A 23,855-nucleotide genomic window follows, 5' to 3' on the forward strand; every position below is an offset into this window, starting at 1 on the left:
ATGTGCGAGTGTGTATTCCGCTCTCTTTTTTGTTGCTATTTCTTCTGCGCCCCTTCGGGTCTCTTGCTCTTCTATCGATAAATGCTCCCTCTTCCCGCCCCGTCCTCGAACAGGGCGAGCAGGTGTGCGGTGCGCAGTGAACGGTAAGCGGGGTTCACAGGCTGTCACGGCTCTTCCTTGTGCATCCTTTCAGACACCCGCCCCCCCCCAACTCCACGGCTGCACCTTGCGATAACGAAGGTTTTCTATGAACTAAGCACTTTCACCGGACGGCACTCAGTGACTGTAGCTGTCGCCCTCCCCCCTTCCGCTACTCTTTCAATAATACAATGCGCTAATGTATTTCACACTCCGTTGCTGGACTGTCACCAGCACTGTTTCTGCTGCCCTTTCATCACCGCCTACTCCAAACTAAGCTACTCTCCCCCCACTCCGCGCTGCCCTCCATCACTATCTTCTGCTTCTGCCAACGCTTTACGCACATGTGGGTTTCTCTCGTCTCTTGGGCGCAAGGAAAAGATAGTCGTGAGGGGTAAAGTGCGCCTTGTGGCGAGAGCCGTTGGCATACACTCCTTTCTCTCTTGTCGCTGGCTTGGCAACTGGGTGGCCGCACTGCCCCCACCCCTTCAAAACACTTGCGCACACACACACACACACATTTTCATAGAGCCTTTCTCCCTTTCACAAGCGTAGAGATATGGATGTCAAGTACGGCAACTGGAAAAACGCCAGGCCGCGCGCCCATCTGATGATCATTTTCCTGTTCATTATAACCGATCTCATGAACATCATGTGCTACATCTTGTACCTGTTGCCGTCACGGGAATACTACGGCGTGTATGGCTCCAACGCGTACATTACCTTCAGCTGCATAGGTGTTCTCATCTTTGCGGGAGTGAGTGCGCCGCTCATCTACTGGCCTTATGCACACGGCAATGAGATGTCGCCCGTGTCGCGGCGTAATGCGCTGTGCCTGGGCATAATCATTTCCTTCCTCGCTCATGGCTTCCCAATGGCGTGGCTGGAGCTGTGGCTGGTCACCACGTTTGGCTGGACCGAGTTGCTCCAGGCTATTTCCTTGTTCCTCACCCTTTTGTGCTTCATCATCGGCTTCCTCGTCACGTGGGTAGCCTACTCGTGGAAGCTGAGCAAGATGCTGCAAATCCGGTACGGCAACGCGGCCCCCAGTCAATCAGCCGTTTCCGCTGCTCAGCTGGCACGAAGCTCATCACGCACCTACCGCATTTGAGAGAAGGAGAACGCATGCCACACATCCCTTAACGAAGGATGCAGCTCCGCCTTTAGACTAGGGCTGTCTCATTCCTTTCTTTTTCGCCCGATACTTCTGTGTACGGTCTCTTACTCCCCTTTGCCCCCCCCTTGCGCAGATGTCTCCTCTCACCCTAGATGTTGCTAGATGCGTGCACATTTTGTATTGTTACCACTGCTGCTCCTCTCGAGGGGCATCAAGTACAGGAGCTGAGGGCGTGGCTGTGTGTGTGTGTGTGCCTCCGCCCAACCTCTTCTTCAGGGCCCTCCCTGCATCGTGTCGGTGTGCGCCTCCCCACCTCTCTGTTGCGCACTGTATCGGCCATTCGCTGCATTCGAAGAGGGAGACGATAACAAGAGTCGCTGGAGATCGGAGGAGGCGAAAAGCTGGTCCTCAGCAGCCCCTTTTCCTACTCCCCAACAGAGGAGGCTCGGTGCGGCAAGAACTGCGACAAACTCCCTACTGCACGGCCGCAGTAAAGTGGCTTCAACTCCTCCCCACTGCGGGAAGTGCCGCCTGCGACGCGCTCACCGCTCGTCTGCGGCTGGCTGGCGCTTGTTTTGTACACTGCCGCCATTACGCTCTCTTCTCTTCGTTGTCATGTTCTCTCCCGCTCTCCCCCTCTCGGCCATCGCTCGTTCTCGTCGTTGTGTTGTTGTTCGCCGGTTTTCTTCTTTGCCTGGAGCTTAGTGGCGCCGCTGTATAGAGCAGCGCCAAGTCTCGTCTCTCCTGCCTTTCGAAGCAGCACTGCAGCAACTGCTGCTGCTGTCGCCGCAGTGACAAGCGTTCCCTAAGCCGCGTAACCGCGTGTTACGGCAGCAGTGGACCAACGCTCTGTCCCTCCCCTTTTTTTAGTCGTTAGGTGCGATGTTTCGCATTAGCTTGATTTGCTTCCCCAAGGCGGGATGCGAGGAGATCACGCGCCAGGGGCGTCGCGTAGTGCTCAAGCCGCAGGAATACTTCGCGCAGCACCGCATGCAGGTATGGCAGATGCGTTTCAAGGAAATGGGCCCTCCCTTCTCGCGTGTCTGGGTGGCGCTCGGGGGAAAGATGCGCCGCCGTCGCATTGGCCGGCAAATAGATGTGAAGGACATGCGCTACTACTGGCGCCCCATCGAGCCGCAGTACCAGCGTCTGTACATGTCGCGTCTTCGTATCAAGGACCACTCGAACAAGCGCGTGCAACCGATGCGTCTTCGAGCGACGAACAACGACATCGGTCAGGCCTCCTCGCTGAAGGAATGGGAGCGTTCTAGCGACCGAAAGTACGGCGCCGCCCTCGCGCCTCCTAAAAAACGCGACTTTGAGTTTCGCGTCTTCTGAGGTGCAGCTGTTCGCATGTGCGTGTCGTGCTTTTTGGCATTGGCACGCTCTCTACCGGCGGCCGTCAGCTTGGGTGCGTCCCCTGCCGCTTGTCTCCTCTATCCCCGCGTGCATCTCCCCCTCTTCGCGTATCTTCAGCCTCTGCGACGCCCCTCTCACGTGTGTATGTGTAAACGGAGGTCAGGGTGCATGAAAGTGGGGAGGAGGGATTCTTGAGCAGGAAGTGCTGGACTCTGTTGTTGTTTCCACTGTGGAGCTAAGCATGGGCGTTGAAATAGGGTATATCGGTGCACATGGAGTTGTCCGAATGGGGCGTGATCTGCTCGTTGCCGACGAGTGCCGTGGTGTGCCTCTCCGTCTCAAGTTCTGCGCAGAGCCATACACGCTGCCCGAGTTTGTGGAGCTGTCCAAAGCTGCGCCTTTCATGGAGCAGCGTTCATACCCACTCCCCGTGTCCCTCTCTCCAGCAGCGGTGCTCTCCGCACCGGTGCCAACGCAGCCGATGCCGTCCCCCTCTGTCTCCCCTTGTCTTTCTTTTGTGCATTTGTCTTGGCGCTCTCCCCTGGCGATTGCTGGCCTGTCGAAGTGAAGCGCACGGAAGGTACGCACCGCGCTGCTGTGTGTTTCCCTTGCTCTCCGTACCTTTCCCTGTTTCTCCGTCCTCAAATCACCTTCCTCCCGCTCACCCCGGCACACACATACACACATACATATATATATATATATACACCTCATTCACTGTAGTGCCCTGTTCTTCCTCGAGCGTGTGTGTTCAGCAACTCGAACCCATTGCTGCAGAGTCGAAGGCTTTTGTTCGTTGCGGAGCTATCCACACACCTGCGCGCACGCGCTCCATTTCCCCTTTCCTTCTAGCGTGGTGCCGCCGGTCTGCTGCCGCGATGATGGAGAGCCCCCGCTCGCTATCCGGTCGCGAAGAGGTACGCGTCTTTCAGAGCACGCTCGACAAGCGGACTGTGACGACGACTGTCTTTGCTCAGCCTTCGTTCTACATGGGCTTGGGCAGTGCCTTGGTGATGGTGCTGACACAGCGCTTCCCAGAGGAGCTCATGCTCCGCAAGTACCTTAGCATGTCGTACAACGGCATCCGTGCTCCGTCGCTGCTGGCCATTCCCTTCTGCGCTATCAGCGGCATGTACTTCTCCGTTGCCAGCGTTATCACTGCTGCACCCACGCCGCTTGTAGGTCATCTGTTCGGGTACGGGGTGAGTGTAGGTGTTGGGCTCACCATGTTGTGGTTGCGGCGCGTCTCGTGGTACTACCCTCTCCTTGGCCTCATGTATCTGTCATTTGGCGGTCTGCACCACTATCGCAAGATGATGGTGTACGGTGACAACGCCCCCATCTTTTACTGGTCAGACTTTGGCGAGATCTACCGTGACAGAAAAACGCGCCGCCTGGAGAAGAAGCGGTGCACCGAAGATAAGAAGGCCATGGTGCAACAAGAGCGCGCAATCGAGTAGCAACGATGGCAGCGGCACCGGCGAGCCCCTTCCCCTTCAGATCCTCAGCGAGTGCGGCGGCCACGTGCGCAGGGCGCGCATCTGCCGCACTGCCACGCCTACGCACGCTGGTGAATGTTGCTTTTTCTCCTCTCACCTCCTCACATGTCTGTCTGTCTTTTGTGCCGTGCCGGCGACACAGTTATGACCACGAGGGCAGTGCCACGTACCGTGTCAACATCCTCCCCCCCCCCCATCCGCCTGGGCACTCATACGCGACTAACGAAGCGGAAGCATAGACACATTAACTAGCGCTCTCGCCCCCCCCTCCCACCCACCCCACACACGCACACACCTGAAGCACATGAGACCAGGTGCGCACCCAACAACAGCAGACGTGCAGGGAAGGAAGGTATCCGGCTGATGGTTAAACAGTCGCAGCCCCTCCCTCTCCTTGTTCTCCTTTACGTGGAACGTGCTTTGTAGCCTCAACAGGGCCCTCTATCGCTCTCTCTCCCCCGCTGCCGCCTCTTGCTCATCCCTCCCTCTACGCCTCCCACTGTCTGTCGGCCACAGAACTTCACGCGTGTTGAGCCGAACCAACGCGTGCTTTTGACTTGTTGATCGTGACGAAGTCGCAGCGCCGGCACAAACACACGCGGCTCCGTTTCGACGGCACTCGAAGAGATCACGCGAGGCATACATTCGCGTGCGGTCTCCTGAAGTTTGTCTCTCTCCCGTTACTTCCTAGGGTGGGTGTGTATGGGCACAACACAGTCGCCACACGCATACCCCGGTACATGCACACACACACACACACATACAGAGAGCGAACCGTTCCCAGCAATGCCGTCCAATGCTGAGCTCTATATATACTACTGTCGGCGCTCTGCATGTCACCCCAATAGCGCGGTGAAGCGCTACCTCGACGACACAGCCAGCAGCCCGCTCGAGGTAGTGGATGTCTCGGCGAACTACTTGGGCTTGCGCGGCCTCATTCCTGTCTTGGACCTCGTAAAGAACACCAAGACAGTGCACACGTTGGATTTGAGCAACAACACGATGGAGCTGGAGCATGTGGAGCACCTGGCGTACTGCCTCGCCCTCCACCCCTGCATGCGGACGGTGCGCCTGTGCAACGACGGGTTGCATGACGGCCACGTCGACGCGCTGCTGCAGCTGCTGGGGGAAAACGCGTCCATTGAGCACGTTTCTATAGAGGGCAACAACTTGACGGTGGCTTCGGTGCAGGCTATTGCACGGGCGCTAGAAAAGAGCAAGGCGGTGCGGGCGCAGCGCCGCCGCGAGGAGGAGGAGCACGACTCCTATCTGAAGAGTCACACGCCCCGCGCGCGTCTATCCTTTCAAGCGCGCCTCTCCGACCACATATCGGCCGGAGAGTCCGGCGGCTACATCCACTACGCGACATGGTGGAGGAACCCGCAGTACAGCGTGAAGCTCTCTCGCTCGTCGCGCGTGTCGTTTGTGCTGGAGTGCGCCCATGCCGAGGCCGCCAATCAGGTAGGAATGCTTCTGATGCGTCACGACGGCGTGCACCGCGTTGTCGAAATCCTAGCAGATACCCTTGTTGTGGAAAGCTCCATCGAAGATCAGCGGTGCACTATGGAGGCCCACCTTCGCATGGATGAGGCATACGTTGTGATGCCCTTCTCCTTTAACGTGGGCCGCGCCGTGGACTTTACGCTGGCCGCCACCCTTCGCAACGACCACGCCGCGCAGGAGGAGGGCTGGATCACGGTAGAGCGTCTCAATGCGCGGTACGACTGGTGCATGCGAACGGTGGAAGCAGCCTGGACGAGCGACAACGCCGGCGGAGGCCCTGACTGCCCTTCCTGGCGGCGCAACGACATGTACCACCTCACGTGCGCGAACACCGCCGCCGCTCCGGGGCAGCAGCAGCCACCGTCCTTCATGGCCACAGTGCACGTACTGCTCATGAAGGAGGCTGATCCGTACGAGAACGATAGTCGGGCAATTGGGTTGGACGTGGTCACCTACGACGTCCACAACGCGACTGCCCCGCCGCTGCTATGTACCCCCGAAGTCGTGCGCGCGTCCCACTCTCACCAGCGGAAAACCTTTATTTCGCTGCAGTTCAGCATGCCTGTCGCAGAGCTGGACGTGTTCGTTGTTCCGAGTACGGCGGAGGCGGGGCAGACGGGGACGTATAGCATCACCGTTTTCAGCTCGGTGTCAGTCGACTTCACGAGGTCGGCGTTCCCGCACGGGTGGCGCTATCGCACCGTGACTGGCCACTGGGATGCCGACTGCTGTGGTGGGTGTCGTCAGCTGTATCAGTCGTGGAAGAACAACCCTGCCACGGAGGTGTGCGTCGAGGATGCCGCGAAGTCTCTCGTGGCATGCGTTGAGGTGCACGCTGCGGAAGCAACGACGGCGGCGCAGAATGCGGAGAAGCAGATGGCTACTGCAGCCGCCCAAGAAACACCGGTGGCGATGGAAAGGAAGACAGAGCTGGAGGAGTTGCGTCAACGTCACCGCAGCTCGAAGCGAGAAGTCTGCGTCGCCGTGGTGAGCTGCAGCCCGCCGTCGTACGCCGAGTTGGCCGTGTCGGCGCTGTCGGAAAAGTCAGCGATGGCGGTAGCCAACGATATTCAGCAGCCCGTCTTTGTCGTACCAATGCTCCGCCACGCCGCCGAGACGGGCGCCTACACTCTGGAGCTCTTCTCCTCTTCTTCCTTTGTCGTCTGCGGGGCAACACAGTCGCTCGCCGTACGACAGCGAGAGGCACAGCTGGCCGCCTACTCCGCCGAAAACGGGCGGCGCGCGGCACAGCAAAACGCAGAGCAGCAATCTTGTCGCGGTGGCGCCGACATGCCCGCCCTGCGTGAGGAGAGACGGGCCATATTGGACAGGCTCTACGCGACTGACCTGCCGTTTGTCGACCGCGACTTTCCGCGCGGCACATCGTCCCTGTTTCTGGACCCGGCTGATGCCCCGCCGCTAAACTTTCCTGCGGTGACGGAGTGGAGGCGCGCGTCGCAGCTGAAGGTCTCGCTCCACGCGCGTGGAGGCGACGCGACCTTCATGAGTCCGCCCTCGCCCTACGGCCCCCGCCACTGGTTCGCCTCGGTGCTGAACTCGGTGGCAGCCAAGCCAGGATGGCTATCTCGCGTCTTTGTGGACTACTTCAGGGAGGCCGGGTTTGCGCAGTTTGCCTTCTACAAACAGAACGACTGGGTCGGTGTGACGGTGGACGACTACCTGCTCGTGGACAACCAAGGCGCGCTGGTTTACGGCCACGGCGCCGCTGCCGACGACGCGCTCTTTCCGTTGGCCGAAAAGGCGTACGCGAAGCTCCATCGGTGCTACGAGGCGATGGAGCTGAAGGTGTGCCCACAGCAGTCGCTGCTGGAGTTGCTGCGCCAGGGGCTCATGGACGTGTCAGGAGGCTACTGCTCCACGATGCGAGTGAGGCCCACAGACGGCTCCGAACTGCCAGAGAACGAGCGGGAGGCGCTTTGGCGCCAGCTCAAAGCCGGTGTAAGCCGCTCAGTGCTCTGCGCTTTGATGCTGGACAGTCGCAGCACCGGCGCACGGGAGCGCTCGCGTGCTGGTCTTCTGCCCGATCGTCTCTACGGTGTCATGGACGCCCGCTTTGTAGAGCAGCAGCGAGTGGTGAAGGTCCGCAATTTCGACTCTCGCAATGACGCCGACACGACGTGGCGGGGGAAGTGGGCGGACAAGAGTTCGCTCTGGACGGAGACGCTGCTTGAGGTACTTCAGTACCGCCCTGACGAGGACGCCATGTGGATGCACTTCGACGAGGTGCTCTACTACTACACGCACTTGCTCGTGACAGAGGTGTGCGCACACACGGCCACCGTCTCCGGCAGCTTCGCCGAGTCCACCGCCAACGACCCCGACGATGCCGATCTTTCGCTGCGTAACCCACAGTACGCACTCACGGTGACGCGAACATCTGCAACGGCGGCGGACACGACGCCAATCGAGGTGCATGTTGGGGTGCACCGCCGCGATCCTCGCCTCGATATCACGCGCGACAAGCACACCACTGCCACGTTCAAAACGGCGATCGGCTTTGCTGTGCTAGGGACGGAAGACAACTGCCGGCGCGTCTGCCGCATCACAGACAAGCAGCTGCTGCAGCTTGTCACCCCGAACCGGCAGCGCGACGCCTACTGCACGCTACAACTCACTGCCGAGGCGCTCTGCTCGCAGCGCATTACTGTCATGCCGTTCTGCGAGCACACTTGCGACCCCGACGCGCTCTACTGCATCTCTGCGAGGTGCAGCGGCCCCGCCACGGTGAGCATCGCGCACGTCACCCCCAACGCCACCACCACGGTGGCAGGGCAATGGGACTCAAATGCCGGCGCCCCTGACTCGCCGCTCTGGCGCAACAACCCGCAGTTCTTTCTCTCTCCTGTGGAAGCGATGGAGGTGACAATAACGCTGCGCACGGCCCATCCGACATCCGGCGTGCGCGGCTTCACTGTCCACAATACGCAGCGGTGCAGCAGCTTCCTTACCTTTGAACCCGCCACAGTTGTGGCGAGCGCCGCTGCAGATGCGGTAGGGGTGGTGCCGACGTGCGTGGTGCGTCTGGCCGGCATGAGGGAAAGGCGTGGAATGCCATATGTGGTGGTGCCGTACTCCTCCGGCGGAGCCGAGGACTTTAGTGTGGAGGTGACTGCCAATCGTTCAGTGCAGCTCCGGCCGATTGACCCGCGACTCGACTGGCATAGGGTTCGACAGAACGTGTCGATCAGCGCTGAGAAAGGCAACGCTGGCGGCAGTCTCGCATTTCCGTCGTGGCGTTTCAACACTCAGATGGCGCTCACGTTCCCCGTGGAGCGCGAGGGCCGTCTTTTCATATCTGCCCGGCGCTTCCGCTCCGCCGACCCACGCGTGAAGGTGGGCATGGTGCTGATGCGATCCGGTCGCACCGTGAACGGCGGCTACCGCCGCCTTCTCGCTTACGCAGAAGCGGACATCGTCGCGCGGTCATCGGAAAGGGCCGGCGGAGAGGCTACTCTGGCCACGGAGGTGAGCCTTCCAGCCGGGCGAGGGGCGCTGGTGCTGTTGGTCCACGCAGACCAGCCGTACAAGGAGGCCGAGGTAGAGCTGAGCGTTTACTCGGCAGCCACCGTGGAGATGCAACCAGTGGTGGAGTGGACGAAGGTGCTGTGGGAGGAAGGAAGTTGGGAGCTTGGTACCACCGCCGGCGGAAGCCGTACCCACTTCGCGAACTGGATCAACAACCCCTTCTACGGCCTCTCGGTAATTCGCAGTACCGAAGTTGTCGTCCTCCTCGTGCAGTACCCCCGCGACCGCGAGCACCCCAAGGTGCGGCGGTACGGTCAGAAGAAGGCGTTTCTGCCGCCCCCGATAGAGTTCAAGGGGCGATGCACCGCCATCGAGCTGAGTATCGTCAAGTACGACAAGGACCTCTCAGAGGTGGCAAGCGTGAATGCGGGAACCGCGGCGGAGGCGTACCTGGTAACGGAGCTGCTGCCTGATCAGCCGTACCTCCTCGTGCCGTGTACCAGCGAGCCGCAGCACGACGGGGACTTCAAACTCTTCGTCTTTGCCGATCACCCCATTGATCTCTTTGAGGCCGAGAAGCCGCGGCTGCCGTACGTCTAGTGCCAACTTGCTGTGGCTAGGCGTGTGCTACGCCAGCATCCGAAGAGAAGGCACACAGGGACGTGCGGGCGGGGGGGGGGGATAGGCGCTGTGGGAAAGGCAAGAGAGGTGAGTGTCTTGGTAACTGTGCGCTACGATGCTGCCTCTCCGCTCCCCTTCGTTGCCTGCCGTGACATGTAAACAACTCCCCCTTTGTTTTTGTGTTGTTGTTGTTCTGCCTCTCTTTGACTGCGTACCTCATGTGTCCTATAATGCTGTTGTGCTTGTCTTGTACGCCCTCCCTATCCTGTGCGCTTGCTGCGTGTGGGTGAGTGGCCACGAAATCAATACGGCCCTTCGGCGTCCACATCGGGTGTGTGATGGGGAGGGGGGCGAAGAGGGAGGGGTGAGGTGATGATGAATGGAGATGAAACGCATGAGGCCGCTGTGTTCGGCCCCATCTTCTCCTCTACCCCTGCGGGCACAGACACATACACAGACATGCAAGGTGATCGACGGGCAGAGATGCATGCACGCGCACCCGCTTGTAGAGATGTACATACTGGACTACGGCCTTTCCCTAATGTTGCGGGCCGCGGACCCGATGTGTGTTTTTTGTTTGTCATGTCCCCCCCCCCAAAAGCGTGGCAGAACAACCTGCCCCTTCCCACAAACAGTTCGAGAGAGAGAGACAGGACACACGGCAGATGTGCGGGAACTCACGCACACACGCACTATCCCCGGACGGTGTGCATTCCACCGCTGTGAAAGAGCGCGTGAAGACGGCTGAACACCACCTGGCGTTGAGCCCGTGACGCGGAGAGCGGAGGTTGGCCAGCAGTGCAGTACCATTATGTGACCCACTGCTGCTGTCGTAGGGGCTGGTGCTACAGCATCGCATCAGCGCCTCCAACGGCGTCACCCCTGCTCCTCTTACATCAGAGTATGTGAGTGATGACTGTCTCCAGCTACCTCCTCGTCATTCGCCCACCTGCATGAACCTTCTCTCCCCCTCCCTCCCCCCTTCTCGCTCTTCTCTCCGCTGTATGTTTTGTTTGTTTGCTTCGCTTCGCCTTCCCGTGCGTGTGTGGTGCAACGGTAAAGATGGGCAGTCAAGGCAGCAGCAGCAGCAGCAGCATTGGCGAATAGACCACAAATCTATAGATAGACACAAAAAAGAAGCAGGTCTACGGCCAGACAGCAGCGCGGCATACGTGTCGCAGCGTCTATCTCCGCCGCGCCACTATCGCGTAGGTCCTTTACATAGACATGCATTCGCAGCACACATACATAGACGCATACGCATCTATCTAATCCCCGCCCCTGCTCTCGCCTTTTCACTCCCTTCATTGCCAACCATCGTTTCTTCCGCACAGCAGCTATGTTGCGCCGCAGCGTGCGTGCGTTGGAGAAACTGGTGATTGTCGAGTCGCCCAACAAGGTCATAAAGGTGGAGGGGCTCCTGAGCGACCCAAAGGTAATACCGGACTGGTCGTTCAACAATAGCAAGCTCCGTGCCATCAGCACTGGCGCGGAGAAGGCGATTGCTATGGCCACAACAGGGCACTTCATGTCTCTGAAGGAACTGACGTGGTCTCCGCAGTCGTCCAGCCCCGCTTCGGGCGTCACAGCAGCGGACTTCCCTGCCAACGGCCTTCTCGTCAGCTTCTCGCTTGAGTGGGAGCTGATCCCTGGGCGGCGCATTCAGGACACGGTATCGCACTACATCGAGGAGAAGGCGGATAACCTGACGGAGATCATCGTCGCGACCGATCCCGATCGTGAGGGAGAGCTGATCGCGGTGCACGCGCAGAACCTGATTCGACGCATGTTCCCACAGCTCAACGCCCCTTTCACGCGTGCGTACATGCACAGCATCACCGCCGACGGAATCCGCCGCGCCATGGAGGAGCGGCACGAGGCGTTTGACTACAACCTCGCCAACGCTGCAGAGGCACGGCACGCAATGGACCGCATCTTTGGCTTTCTTGGGAGCTCAGTGGTACGCTACGCCAACCCGCAGATGCGCTCCATCGGGCGAGTGCAGACACCAGCGCTCATCCTGATCAACGACCGGGAGGACAAGATCAAGTCGTACCTTGAATCTCACGCCTCCACATTCGAGATTCAGGTAGTGTGCTATTTCACCTCCAAGCACCACCAGCGCTTCTCCCAAGTGGTGAAGGTGACGCCGGCGCGCAAGGGCGGCGCCGCGCCGGTGGACTGGAGCGACAAGGCGACTGTCAAGCAGCGGTGCGAGCAGTGGGCGCTGAGCTCGGCCACCCACTTTAGCGTCTCGCCCGGCGCGAAGCCGCAGGAGACCGTGACACCTCCACCGAAGCCGTTTACGATGGCCACGCTCATCGCCAGGGCGAACCGGCAGCTGCACTACTCCAGCGATATGGTCAGCTCCTGCCTACAGGACCTGTTCCAGATGGGCTACATCACCTACCCGCGCACGGACAGCACCCGCATCGACGAGTCGATTCTACCCTCCATCTACGCGGCTGTGCGCAGGGAGCACGGTAAGCGCCTTCTGCAGGAGCAGGATGGTCCGTCTAAGGCAGGCGTGCGTCGCTCTACTGCACAGAAGGAAGCGGCGGACGCCAACGTCGAGGACGCGCATGAAGCGATCCGGCCCACCAACATCGACACTACCGTCGAGGAGCTTGGTGCTGTATCCGCGCCGATGAAGCACATTTACGACCTGGTGCGCCGCAACACGATGGCGGTTCACATGATCCCGATGAAGACGGAGCGGATTGTGGTGCTGGTGGCGTGCAAGGCTGCCAACGGCGAGGAGGTGGAGTTTGAGCTGCAGGGCAAGCACGTCGTGGAGCCGGGCTGGTCAGCTGCCTTCCACGGTAGCAAAGGCACAGCGACGCCAGTGACAGAGACAGATCAGGATGTGGAGGCAGTGGAAGACGGCGGCGTCGTTGTGCCGAGCATCTCCGACGACGAGTTCAAGGCGATCATGGACATTGCTGCCCAGCGCGGAGGCGGAACAGGGGTCCAGAAAGGCAGCATGCAGCTGGAGTCGGCGCAAGTCGCGGAGAACCGACCGAGCCCACCGCTGCCGTTCTCGGAGGGTGGTTTGATTGAGCAGCTCAAGAACAACGGCGTGGGGCGGCCGAGCACGTACCCGATGATCGTTAAGACGCTACTCGCACGCAACTACATTACGGTCAACAAGGGACGGTGCGAGACCACCCCGGTAGGGCGCATGCTGGTGGACACCTCCCGAGCCACGTTCCCCTCCATCGTCGACATCGGCTTCACCTCCGCGTTTGAGAAGAAGCTTGACCGCATCGCAAAGCCGCGTAGCACGAAAGAGTTGGCGCTGCCGCCGAACGTGTCGGATGCGGACTACGTGCTCTCATCTTTTATCTCCAACTTCTTGAACTACGTGACGGAAGCGACCAAGGCACAACGAGTCGCCATCACAACGCGTTCCTTGGCCTTGCAGCAGGAGAAGAGAGCGGCGAGCAACACGCCGATGTCGCCGACAGACTTCCAGGCGAACCTGGAGAAGGAGACGAAGCGGGTGTTGACGCAGGTGCCAGACCTAGTGGATAACATGAAGAGCTACCGCACTTTCACGGCCCTCCAGAACAGTCTGAACGACTACCTGCGGCGCAACTTCCCGCCCTCGGCAGCAGCGATGGCACCTGCTTCATCCTCGGGAACCGCTCGCAGCTACGGCAGCAGCAGCAGCAGCAGCAGTTCCACAAAGAAAAAAGAGTCATACGGAGCGACCTACAGGGTGGACAAGAAGACGCCGCGTCACTTCCGTGCAAAGCTGAAGAAGGCGAAGAAGTAGCGCATGGGCCCCCGCGCCTGAGCCGGCCTCCCCTCCCCCCTCCCCTCGCTTCGCTCCGCTCTCTCTCTAGGCGGTGCCTCCGCACTCTGCAATGGCAAATGTGGGACGGGGTGGGATGAGCGCGATGGCGCCGCAATCGAAGTCTCCATGCCTGTGTGTCACTGAAGCGCTCGTGTGTCCTTTGCGGAGTGCGTTTCCTTACTAAAAGAGGATGGAATGCACAAGTGGCAATATACCCACGCTTGTTAACCTCCCCATCTCACTCTGCCACTGAAGACGCGCTGCTGAGATGCGCAAAGGTGGGAAAGAGAAAGGTGGCGGCGATGTGCGTGTGCGCATCTGCGGTATTGCCGACTGTCGGCTGCAAGAGCTACAGTGCGCTCAAGCCGGTGGCTATACCTCTGTTCTCGCTCCTCTGCTTCTCCATACACATGCTGTCACGCCATGTCCGGCGGCTCCCCTCCCCTTCTCCCCCTTCAGCATCTTGCATTTTTCCCTCTTACACCTTCACCTGTCTCTCTCTCTCTCTCTCTCGAAACCCCCCTCCTCGCTCTCTCGATTTATTTTCCCTTCTTCGATGCGCACGACGCGGCAGCGCATTATCACTCAGTTTCGGGTAGAAGTGGAGTACGCCGATCTGTAGAGGCTCTTCTCTTTTCCCCTACCCCGCTCCCATCACCTCTATCCCACATCACTGCAGCACAGCTATTTGTGTGCGCGAGTTTGCTTGAGTGTTCGGAGGCGGTGGTGCTCGAGCGGTTGTTTCCAAAGCAGGCACATCTCTTGTCACCGTCGAAGTCGGTTGCTGAGGACACGACCATCTCGGTATCTCCCTACCCCCTGGATTGCTCACCGCCTCACAGACTGGTGGAGCCGCGCACACAAACTCACCAGTACTCGCACATGCATACGTCATAGTAGGGGCACTGACTGGATAATCTTCATTGGACTAAGCTAGTTGTCCTTTTCGCCTTCTGTTGTGCTATTCTCTTCTCCCTTTTTTTCACGCGCCGACAGGCCTCCGCGTCCCTCTCCACCCTCACCCGCACGCGTGCTTGTTTGTTGTGCCACTCTCTGATTGCAACTGCCGCTGCTGCCGCTCCCTTGCTCTCATCACTCCACTGCCCCTCTTCCCTTGTCCTCCGTCGCGCTCACCTCGTATTTTCGCTTCCCTCGTGCGTATCTACTCTTCTGTGTCTGTCTGTCTGTGTTTATGTGTTCGCTAGCGTCTCCTTCCCTCATCAACGGTTTCCTTTCCTATCTAAGCCCCTCTCCCACACTCCCTCCAGTGCTCATTCACATTTTGTTGAAGTGTGTCCGTAATTGCCTCAGGGTGTGTGAACGCCCCCCCTCCTCCCACTCACCTCCCTCCACCCCTCTTGTATATAACGAAACATAAACACGTCATCATCACCACACGCACACACAGACTGCAGGGGAGGGGGTATAAATCCCCTTCACCCGCTCTTCACCGCCATCTGCCCTTCGCCTTTTCCCTCCTTCGGGCTCCCCCTTTGTTCGTTTGAGGTTTTGTTTCGGTGTTGCGCGTAGGTGCCTGTGCCCTCGGCCGCCTACGCCAGTCCCCTCCCCCTCCCCCCTGTCTGTGCGTGCGCGCGTTTTTCAACCCGCTTGTGTCACTCCAAAGTCCCCCACCACCCACCCCACCCCACCCTTTGCCCGATCTCCCCATCGGGCTCCTCCCGCGTTCGCTTGCGCTTGCGCGTGCTACCGTTCTGTGTCTTGCGCCTTGGGTCGGCTTCATCAGCCATTCCCCACTCCACCGGCTCTCCGTTTCCTCCGCTCTGCAGTGTCGCGATCGCAATAAACACGACAGAATCTGCTGGACGCTTTCCGTCGTCTTTGTCTCCACCTCCCTCCCTCCCGTTCTCCTGCTGCAGTTGTCCCGGCACCTCTTTAGGTGTGTAGGTGGGCGTTTCACCTCGCTAGCCCCCTCCCCTATTGTAGACCCGTTGCACCTTACCTCCTGGTGCCTCTCACTTCCTCTGCCTGTACGTGTTTCACTGCTTATCCAGCGTGTGCTAGCGCGCGCGTCGCTGCCAACGTTGCCTCGCCCCCATCCCTGCCCCGAATTTTTCCTTCCTCTCCCTCGCAGGCTCATCGCGCACCCAGCACCTCAAAGAGGCGCACGTGGGCACGCACACGTTTCTATGCGATTGCGCGCCCCCTTAGGCACACATACAGCCGCCTTTCGCGCTGGTGGTACCCCTGCGGAGGAGCACACAAGCACAGGAATGCAAGGAGGAATGGAGAAGACGACGTCCCGCGACGTGGATGACGAGTCGGCCTTCACGGCGTTGTCGCCGAGCGCCGGTGAGAAGGAGATGGTGCACGGCGGAAGCGCTGCTTCGAGTCTTTACTGCTTCAAGGACACTCTCCGCATTGAGCTCCCCGTCATTTCCAGCGAGCACTGCGCGACACCTTCGAGCCCGGTAGACGGCACTGGCACCGGCTCTCCTGAAACGGCGATATACCACCCCTCTGAGACAGCGTTTAGCCGCGAAACAGCGGAGTGCACACCGCTCTCGATCGAGGAGGACAACGCACGTCGGTCGGCAGTGGCGCTGCTGCAGGCTGGCATCTTGTCAAAGTCTGCCGGCGGCTCAAGCGGGCGAGGGGCCAGTAAAAGACTGCCATCCTTCATTCCAACCTTTAGCAACCTCGAGCCCGTCGAGGCGATGCACAAGAAGTCGCCCGTCAACCTCTTCACGAACATCAGGCGCAAGAATATATGCAGCTTGTCCATGTCGGCTGGTATCTTGCAGCGTGAGATGTCGATGGAGGCTGACCGCACCAGTGGCGGGGAGCCGGACGGCGTGATCCCATGCTCGGGGGCGCTCAACCGCAGCAGCGGAAGCTTCGAGTTGCACCCCGCCCTGACAACTGTGATTGCGCAGGGTGGCTCTAGCGCTCCGCCCTCGCCAGGGCAGCAGCAGCGGTGCGGTTCTACCTTCACCTCCCCGGCCCCGTCACAACCGGCGTCAGCGATCTCGCTCACTGATAAGGAGTCGGAGGAAAGCGGCGACACCTCTGACCAAGGCATCGAGATGGACCTCGTCCTCCGCGATGCCTCCAAGATTCGTGGTCTGCGACTGACATGGCTTCTGTACATGTTGATCGTGATGGTCATCGTCCTCTTCGTGCTGGTGCTAGTGCAGATCACCTACGAAACACGACGCATGCTGACGCGATCTGCCACGGAGGCGGTACAGGCCCAGGCGGCATCCTTGCTCAACAGCGTGGACATGCAGCAGTACGCTCTGGAGAAGCTCTTCGAGGTGATACACGAAACGAAAATCACAGGCTTCTCCCATGACCCCGTCACCCAGGCCATCGTGCGGGAAATCATCTGCTCCAGCCTCCACCGTGCCCCCATCGCGTTCGCCATGTACGACGAAACCGAGGAGCTGCAGTGGAAGGCATCTTGCAGGCGGAGCAACGCCGCTGACATGCTGGTCGAACTCCCCCACGCGATAGCGCCGGACATTGCTTTTGTGCGCATCTTCGACTACGGCAATGTGGCGCTCGCCTGCCGCACCTTCTACACCAGCAGCGGCCGCGTTGAGACCTATGTAGTGATGACAGAGAAGGAAACACTGGGCCGCACCCTCATGAACAACCAAATGGCCGACTACAGCTCCGCCACCCTGCAGTCCGTCATGACAGCTTTCTTTCTGCCGCGATGGAACACGACGAAACTAACGATGCTCTTTCACACCTTAACGAAAGAGACGCGCTCCTACACGGAAACACTTACGTCGCCCAGCGCGGCAGCCCTGATGAACACCTTTGAATCGTTCTGCTACACGGACTCACCGTATGTTTGGCACACCGTGCTGACGTCTGTGTACGCGTTGGATATTGAGAATTCGCCCACCAACGCTTCAGACTGGCCAGCGACCACGACAAACCCCATCCCGACCCCCCGTTTCGAGTACAAGCGGCCGTGGGGCCAGCTGTCGAAGGCGAATCTCTGCGGCGTGAAGTGCGTGAGCGCTGAAGGCGACAAGTGCACCTTCGACAACCCGACTAACGTTTGGTTTCTTGTCGACCACTCGATGGCCCATCTCGAGTCTATTCACACCACTGTGGCAATCGTGGGAGCGCTGAGCGTCATGGCGGTGGTGATCTTTAGCTTTATCATGTTCCTCGTGTACCTGAGCATCACCGTACCGGTGAACTACCTCCGTTACCAGCTCATGCGAGCCGTCGGGTCGAACGAGATGGCGACACCGTGGCAGCGAAAGATTGTGCGCTGGACGTATTGCCTGTGGCTCGGCGACCTCACGTCGATTGCGCGGTCGGTTTACATTCTGAGCCTGTGCTTCCGCCTCAACAAGAAGTACGTGCCGGACCATGTCTTGCGCAACCACGCGAAGCAGCTCTACATGCGGCGCCGCAAGTTCAACTTTCTGGAAGAGGCGGACTTAACGGAAGACGCAATGCTGGAACACGACACGGACTCCGACAACGAGGCAGAGTCGCCGCTTGTTGGTGTGAACACCGTCCTGCCACCCTCCGACAAGCGCTTTCTCTGGCACTTCTCCGTGACGCGCAGCAAGGATCAAGCGGATCACGCAGCGCACGAAAGCGGAGTGGGGGCGAGGATCTCTGACGGCGCGACTTTCGCAGAGGTCTCGCCCGTTTATGCACCGCGACCGCAGCTGCCCACCACCTCATGCGAGGTGGTGGTGCCCTGCGGAAGAGCAGCACCAGCGCCGCGCGGGGTCGGATTGCCGCGTGACGCTCCCCTCAACGTGAAGGCCTACGGCGAGCTGGAGGACACGGTGGCGATGCAGGAGGTGTCCGCGATGGCCGCCGCCGCCATGACTATTCAGTGCAGCAACGACATCATGAGCATTCGCCGCGAGTACGAGACCACCGTCCTGTGCATCCGCATCCCGAGTGTTGCGCTGGCCTACCTGATCAGCTACTCCGGAGCAGCTCACCAGCACCGCCGCCTCATGCGAGTCCTGCTGCACCGCATTCGGCGGCACAAGGGAGCGTTGTTTCACTGCTCCGGTGACTGCCTGGGCGCCGTATGGAACGCATTCGAAGGCTGCCCGAACCATGCCGAGTGCGCGGCAGTGTGCGCGCAGGAGATTGCCAACGCCTTTGCACCGTACCGGAGCGACGGCCTGCATGTTGGCATGGTGCTGCACCAGGGCACACTTGTGTGTGGCACGGTCGAGTACTCAAAGACGGCCTTCGTGACAGCGTTCGGCGACGGTCCGCGTGAGGCGCTAGCTGTGGCAGAGCTGGCTGCTGCCGTCAAAAACCTCAACGTTCTCGTCACTGAGCCGGTCAAGCAGGCGCTCTCGGGCTTGTACGACTGCAACATCGTCGACGTCATCCAGCTCCCCAACTCGGCCCACCCGCTGCTGCTCTTCGAGCTGAGCGGCAGCCGCACGCCAGAGAGATCACTGAGCGATGCACACCTGCAGACGCCCACACGGACGGAGTTTTCTATAGATTACGCGCGCGCCTTTGCGCAGTTCCGCAACCACGAGTTCAGCAAAGCGCTGCAGAGCATTCAGAAACTCCGCACGCACATCAGCAGTCGCAACGTGCATCTGCTGCGTCGGCTGGAGCGCTTGTGTCTCTTCTACTCCGCCCAGCCTGCGGCTCTCCCGCGTCCCTACCACCGCGCCTTCCCTGTGTGGGTCAACTACGAGGCCATCGCGCAGGCAGGGCTGCGCAACGACCCGCATTTGACGACTTCGCAGTCCGAAAGCTTGGCGGCCCACAGCATGAACAGAGGTTTAGTGTACCAGGGAGTGCCGGTGCTGCGCAACGACATGGACTGCATCCGCGACTTCAAGCAGGAGCTGCAGGCAAACATGCGCCGACTAGTGTCGCCGCAACGGACAACGCGCCAAGGCGGCTCGCCAACCTTAGACAACGCTGCAACCCCCACACACGACAACCTACACGCCTCCCTGCCAATGCGGTCCACGCCATTGCCGATGCCTATGAGCGCCGGGGTGCTGTTGGAGATCAGCGGAGACCTCTCGGAGTCACTGTCGGCAGCCACGCCAGCGAAGCCCTGCTACGTCGACCCTCAAGAAAATGTTGCAGAGATGAGTCTCCCGCCTCTACGGCCGGCACCGGTGGTAACGGTAGCGCCGCCTTGTTCCATCGCAGAGCCACCGTTGGTGGCCGCGTCGACAGCGGCACCGATGGCATGCGAGGAGGCGAAGAGCTGCGATGGGCCGGAGCGGACGGGTCCTGAGGTGTCGTCTCCACACGGCATGCCTTTTCCCTCGAGGCACCTGGCCGTGACGCACAGCGTCGCGAATCTCCCGCCTGTGGCGTTGGCGGGCACCCCCGACCTCGTCACCGCCTCTGTTGCCCTGCTGCAGAGCGCCGCCACGCACACCGACTCCATCAACAGCTCCGCGCAAGCAGACGGCGCGAGCTGCTCTATCATTCAATCCGCTGGCCTCTCCTTTCAGGAGACGGGCGGTATGCGCGGCTTCTGCGTCAGCAACGAAACACTGCCGGCGACGATCAAGGCCAAGAACGGGACGACGTACCTGCGAAGTACACGCATCCTGGGCAAGGGCTCCTTTGGCTGCGTGTACCTTGGAATGGATGCTCACTCGGGGCGGCTAGTTGCTATCAAGTTCCTGCCGCTGCCCAGTGACGAGTCGGGGATGGAGGTGATAGAAGCGGAGGTGCTCATACTGCAGCGGGTCAACGACACGCACGTGGTGCAGCTGCTCTCCTACGCGTTTGAGGGAGACACCATTGTCATTTTCATGGAGTGCATGCTGGCAGGGTCGCTGCAGAACATGATCGCTGCTTTTCGCACCATCCCCAGCTCCACCGCTCGTGTCTTCATGCGCGACGTCCTGCGTGGACTGAGCAAGCTGCACTCAATGGGCGTCATCCATCGCGACATGAAGCCGCAGAATGTGCTGCTCAGCTTCACAGGCAACTGCAAGATTTCCGATTTTGGCGCCTCCGCGTGGCTGCAGGAGCTGGCGCGCAAAGAGTCGAAGGGGGAGGTGTGCGGCACCCCCGTCTACCTCGCTCCAGAGGCAGCGCGCGGCAGCCCGGAGAAGGAGAGCGACATTTGGAGCTGCGGCATCATGTTCTTGCAGATGATCACTGGCCGGCTGCCGTACTCGCCCGAGCAGCTTTCCTTGGGTGCCGCCGCGCTTGTGTACCAGATCGGCAGCGGCATCGTGCAGCCGAATATACCCGACGATCTCGACATGCTGGACGCGGAGTTTGTGCGCGCCTGCCTGGACGATGACCCTAGCAAGCGCACCTCCGCTGCGGGTCTTCTGCAATTGGCTCTCTTCACCGTATAATGACAGGCGATGATGAAACAACAAGGCGCACGCCACCTCCGCGCTGCCCATAGATGCACTCCTGTATGTGTGGAGCGTGGTTGTGTGAGCGCTGTTTTCTCTTCATCCCCTTCAGCACCCGCTCCATCCATGGCGTTCTTCGTCGAATATGACCCATGTGACTGGGTGCAGCGGTGGTCGTGTAGTGTATTAGAGGCTAGATGGCGGGGCAGACCATGCTGCTGCCCTGCTTTGCGGATGCCTTGTATCTCCTCATGTAGCTGAGCATGTAAACAGGGCTCTGTCTGCGTGCCCATCACACACACACACACACACGCATGCACACGCCACGCACACCTTCTCTCTTCTTCTTCGCGTTTCATGGTGTATGCGTGTGCTCCCCTTTCGTGTGAGCATGCACGTGTGTGCAAGTTTGTGCGGGTCAAGGACAGAGAAGGATGGAGGGCACGGGGAGGGATGTGAGGCCCCATGCCCTCCATCCTTCTCTGTCAACTTTTTGCGGCGGCTTCGGCCTCCGCATCGCTGGCGTTGTTTTTCGTTTTACCACATGTGCAGATGAATGTGTTTGTTTCGCCTTTACTATTCGCTTGGTGCCCCGCCCTTCCAACTCCAATGCGCAGAGTTGCCGCGGCTGGAAGCGACCGAGAGGGAGAAGCATGGCGCACAGGCAAGTACGCCGGGTCACAGTAAGCGCCCTGAACTGCGGCCGGCCAACATCCTCCTTGAGGCCATCCGGCATTCACCTCGGCCACCACCACCCACTGCTACCCGCACGGCAGACACCACCGCTTCCGCCCTGGAGCACGACCCTGAACGCAGTACGCATGCGATGAAGAGGGCAGCAAGAGCCCATTAGGCACATGGTTCGATTCAACAACGGGTGGCTCGTCCTAGCTGACCAGGGTGTAGCCGTGGGGCAGCAAAGTGCAGGCTAAATGGGGCTGTGCCTGCGTGTGTACTTGTTGGCGTGCTCGTGGTGGAAGATGGACACGTAAAACCAGTTTCTGCTGCAATGGCAGCCATGATGACGAGGAACACCCCTATCCCTGCGCGATGCAGAGCTATCTCTGCTGGTGACAGCGCCAAGCGCCTACAACGTAGGAAAGTCAGAGCGATGCGCTGCCACTGATGTCAGGGTTGAGACTCTGGATGGCGTTGTCCTGGATCGACCTGCGCCAGTGAGCACGTCTGTGCCATCCGCGTGATGGGCCGAGTGCCAGCGTGGCTCGAGCGTCTCTCGCCCCCGGCCCTCACTCGGCTTACTGGTGTAGGGAGGCCTGAGCGACCCCGAGGGATGCGCCAGGTGTGGCGACCACCACCATGGGAGCGGCGGTGAGGCGACCTGTAGAGCCGGAGAGTGGGTAGTGTGTGCAGCAGGGAGGCTGTGCTCTCCGATGACTGAGTCGGCGCAGCTCGGTAGCGCGTTGGGGCCGCTGCTGCGCACCACGCGATGGGTGGCCTGTGGCGGGCCGGGTAGCGGGGCGTTCGACCTTACGTTAGACAGCGGAGAAATGGCGCTGCTGGCGAGGAAAGCATCGAGCCGTTGCAAGGGTGGCCTCTTCGATTGTTGCACCCATCACGAGTATCGCCAGTAGGTGTGCACGTGCTGCTGCCTCTTCTCCTGTGGCTCACGTGTTTATGTATGTGTGTGCTCTGGTATTTTCATTTTTTACTCATTGTTTTTTGTTGTTGTTTTGTTTTGTCTGATAGGCGCATGTAGCGCATGCCGAATGTGCACCCGAGTGAAGAGAGAGGGTAGCCACGTCGTGCACCTGGACACGAGTATGTGTGTGGGTCTGTGCCTCCTCGTGCCAACAAGACGGTCTTGTGCAATGCTGTGCTGTGCTGCATGTCTGTATAGGTTGCGAAGGCGTGTGTTGCAGTCTCTGCTGCGGAAGCAGTTGCGTGTCTGCCATTCTTCTCCACTTCACTTTTCTGTTCTAGCTCGATATGCACACACACACACAGAGACACACACGCCCATTCCGATGGGGTGGTGGAAGGAAGGGGCGCCAAGAATGATGTGGCAGGCGAGATGTGGGGCGAGGGGAATGGCCTACCCAAGTTCGCTAGCGATGGCTGCACCTTCCTTTCTCTCCTTGCTGTGTTGAGCGGGTCGAATCTGCTCGGGCACGGATAGAGAAGGGCCTGCGCGCATGTGTCGCGTCTCCTCCTCCGCTCATCGCTTCGCTCCTCGACTCCTATGCCTGCAGTGTGCCACCATGTGCGTGTGCGTCTCTTCGACTGTCTGTGTCTTACCTGTCGCTGTGCATTATTATTATTATTCTTTCTTCTTTTGTTTATGTAGTCTCTCCACGCTCCGCGAATATGCATCTGCGTGCTCGGCATCCTCCAGTAGGCCGTGCACGCATATTTGTGTGTGTATGTGTGTGTGTGTCGCTGTTTCTGTCCTAATCCCTTTTATGTATGTGTGTGTGTGTGTGTCTCCGGCCTACCCGCCGCCGAAGCAGAAATATATCGCCCACCCCCATCCAACTCCCACCTCCGTCTCTCTTCCTCGTCGTCTCTCTCCCTCCCCCACCCCCACCCCCCTTTTTGTAGAATGGGAGGAGGGACAGCAGAAGGAGAGGTGAACCCGACAGAGCGAGGAGAGCAGGCAACGCGCCGTCATGCGGAGGCGCACGCGATGAGCCGGTGTGAGTGCTTGATGCCCTTCCTTTACCCCTCACATACACCTCCACCTGTGCGTCTCTCACACACACGCACATTCTTCCCTGCTCCCCCGCCCCCTGCCCGCGCCATTTATCGGGCACCGCTGCGCCGCACTCCCCTCTCTTCCACCCATTCCCCCACCAACCTCCAAGCGGCTGAGAAATTGCGCTCTGCGAACGAAGCGACTGCAGCCATCAACGCTTCAATACAACCGCGAAGAAGGGCGCGTGCGCGTGGGGAGCTGTGCCTTTATCGTAGTTGATGCGTGTGCCGGCACGTATTGCCGCCGGCTGCCGTATATAGTCAAGGCAGTTACGATCGCTAATTCTTGTTTTGTGCGGCTG

At 59.8% G+C, this 23,855-nt stretch overlaps 6 protein-coding genes across 6 annotated transcripts; all 6 read left to right on the forward strand.

Annotated features, from left to right (window-relative positions):
* Positions 1–697: 697 nt before the first annotated feature.
* Positions 698–1,249, forward strand: LMJF_21_0090 (conserved hypothetical protein; the record flags this gene model as incomplete). Its single annotated transcript, XM_001682889.1, has 1 exon — positions 698–1,249. The coding sequence occupies one exon, from the start codon at positions 698–700 to the stop codon at positions 1,247–1,249; it is 552 nt and encodes a 183-aa protein (XP_001682941.1).
* Positions 1,250–2,137: 888 nt separating this feature from the next.
* Positions 2,138–2,593, forward strand: LMJF_21_0100 (conserved hypothetical protein; the record flags this gene model as incomplete). Its single annotated transcript, XM_001682890.1, has 1 exon — positions 2,138–2,593. The coding sequence occupies one exon, from the start codon at positions 2,138–2,140 to the stop codon at positions 2,591–2,593; it is 456 nt and encodes a 151-aa protein (XP_001682942.1).
* An 899-nt stretch (positions 2,594–3,492) lies between these two features.
* LMJF_21_0110 (conserved hypothetical protein) lies at positions 3,493–4,074 on the forward strand (the record flags this gene model as incomplete). Its single annotated transcript, XM_001682891.1, has 1 exon — positions 3,493–4,074. One exon carries the CDS (start codon positions 3,493–3,495, stop codon positions 4,072–4,074), a length of 582 nt encoding a protein of 193 aa, XP_001682943.1.
* Positions 4,075–4,815: 741 nt separating this feature from the next.
* Positions 4,816–9,702, forward strand: LMJF_21_0120 (putative calpain; the record flags this gene model as incomplete). Its single annotated transcript, XM_001682892.1, has 1 exon — positions 4,816–9,702. One exon carries the CDS (start codon positions 4,816–4,818, stop codon positions 9,700–9,702), a length of 4,887 nt encoding a protein of 1,628 aa, XP_001682944.1.
* A 1,360-nt stretch (positions 9,703–11,062) lies between these two features.
* Positions 11,063–13,501, forward strand: LMJF_21_0125 (DNA topoisomerase 1A; the record flags this gene model as incomplete). The annotated part of the gene is made up of 1 exon (XM_001682893.1): positions 11,063–13,501. The coding sequence occupies one exon, from the start codon at positions 11,063–11,065 to the stop codon at positions 13,499–13,501; it is 2,439 nt and encodes an 812-aa protein (XP_001682945.1).
* A 2,168-nt stretch (positions 13,502–15,669) lies between these two features.
* Positions 15,670–20,838, forward strand: LMJF_21_0130 (putative serine/threonine protein kinase; the record flags this gene model as incomplete). The annotated part of the gene is made up of 1 exon (XM_001682894.1): positions 15,670–20,838. One exon carries the CDS (start codon positions 15,670–15,672, stop codon positions 20,836–20,838), a length of 5,169 nt encoding a protein of 1,722 aa, XP_001682946.1.
* Between the last annotated feature and the right edge of the window lie 3,017 nt (positions 20,839–23,855).

Source organism: Leishmania major, chromosome 21 (assembly GCF_000002725.2).
Source record: "Leishmania major strain Friedlin complete genome, chromosome 21".
Classification (NCBI taxonomy): Eukaryota; Euglenozoa; class Kinetoplastea; order Trypanosomatida; family Trypanosomatidae; genus Leishmania; species Leishmania major.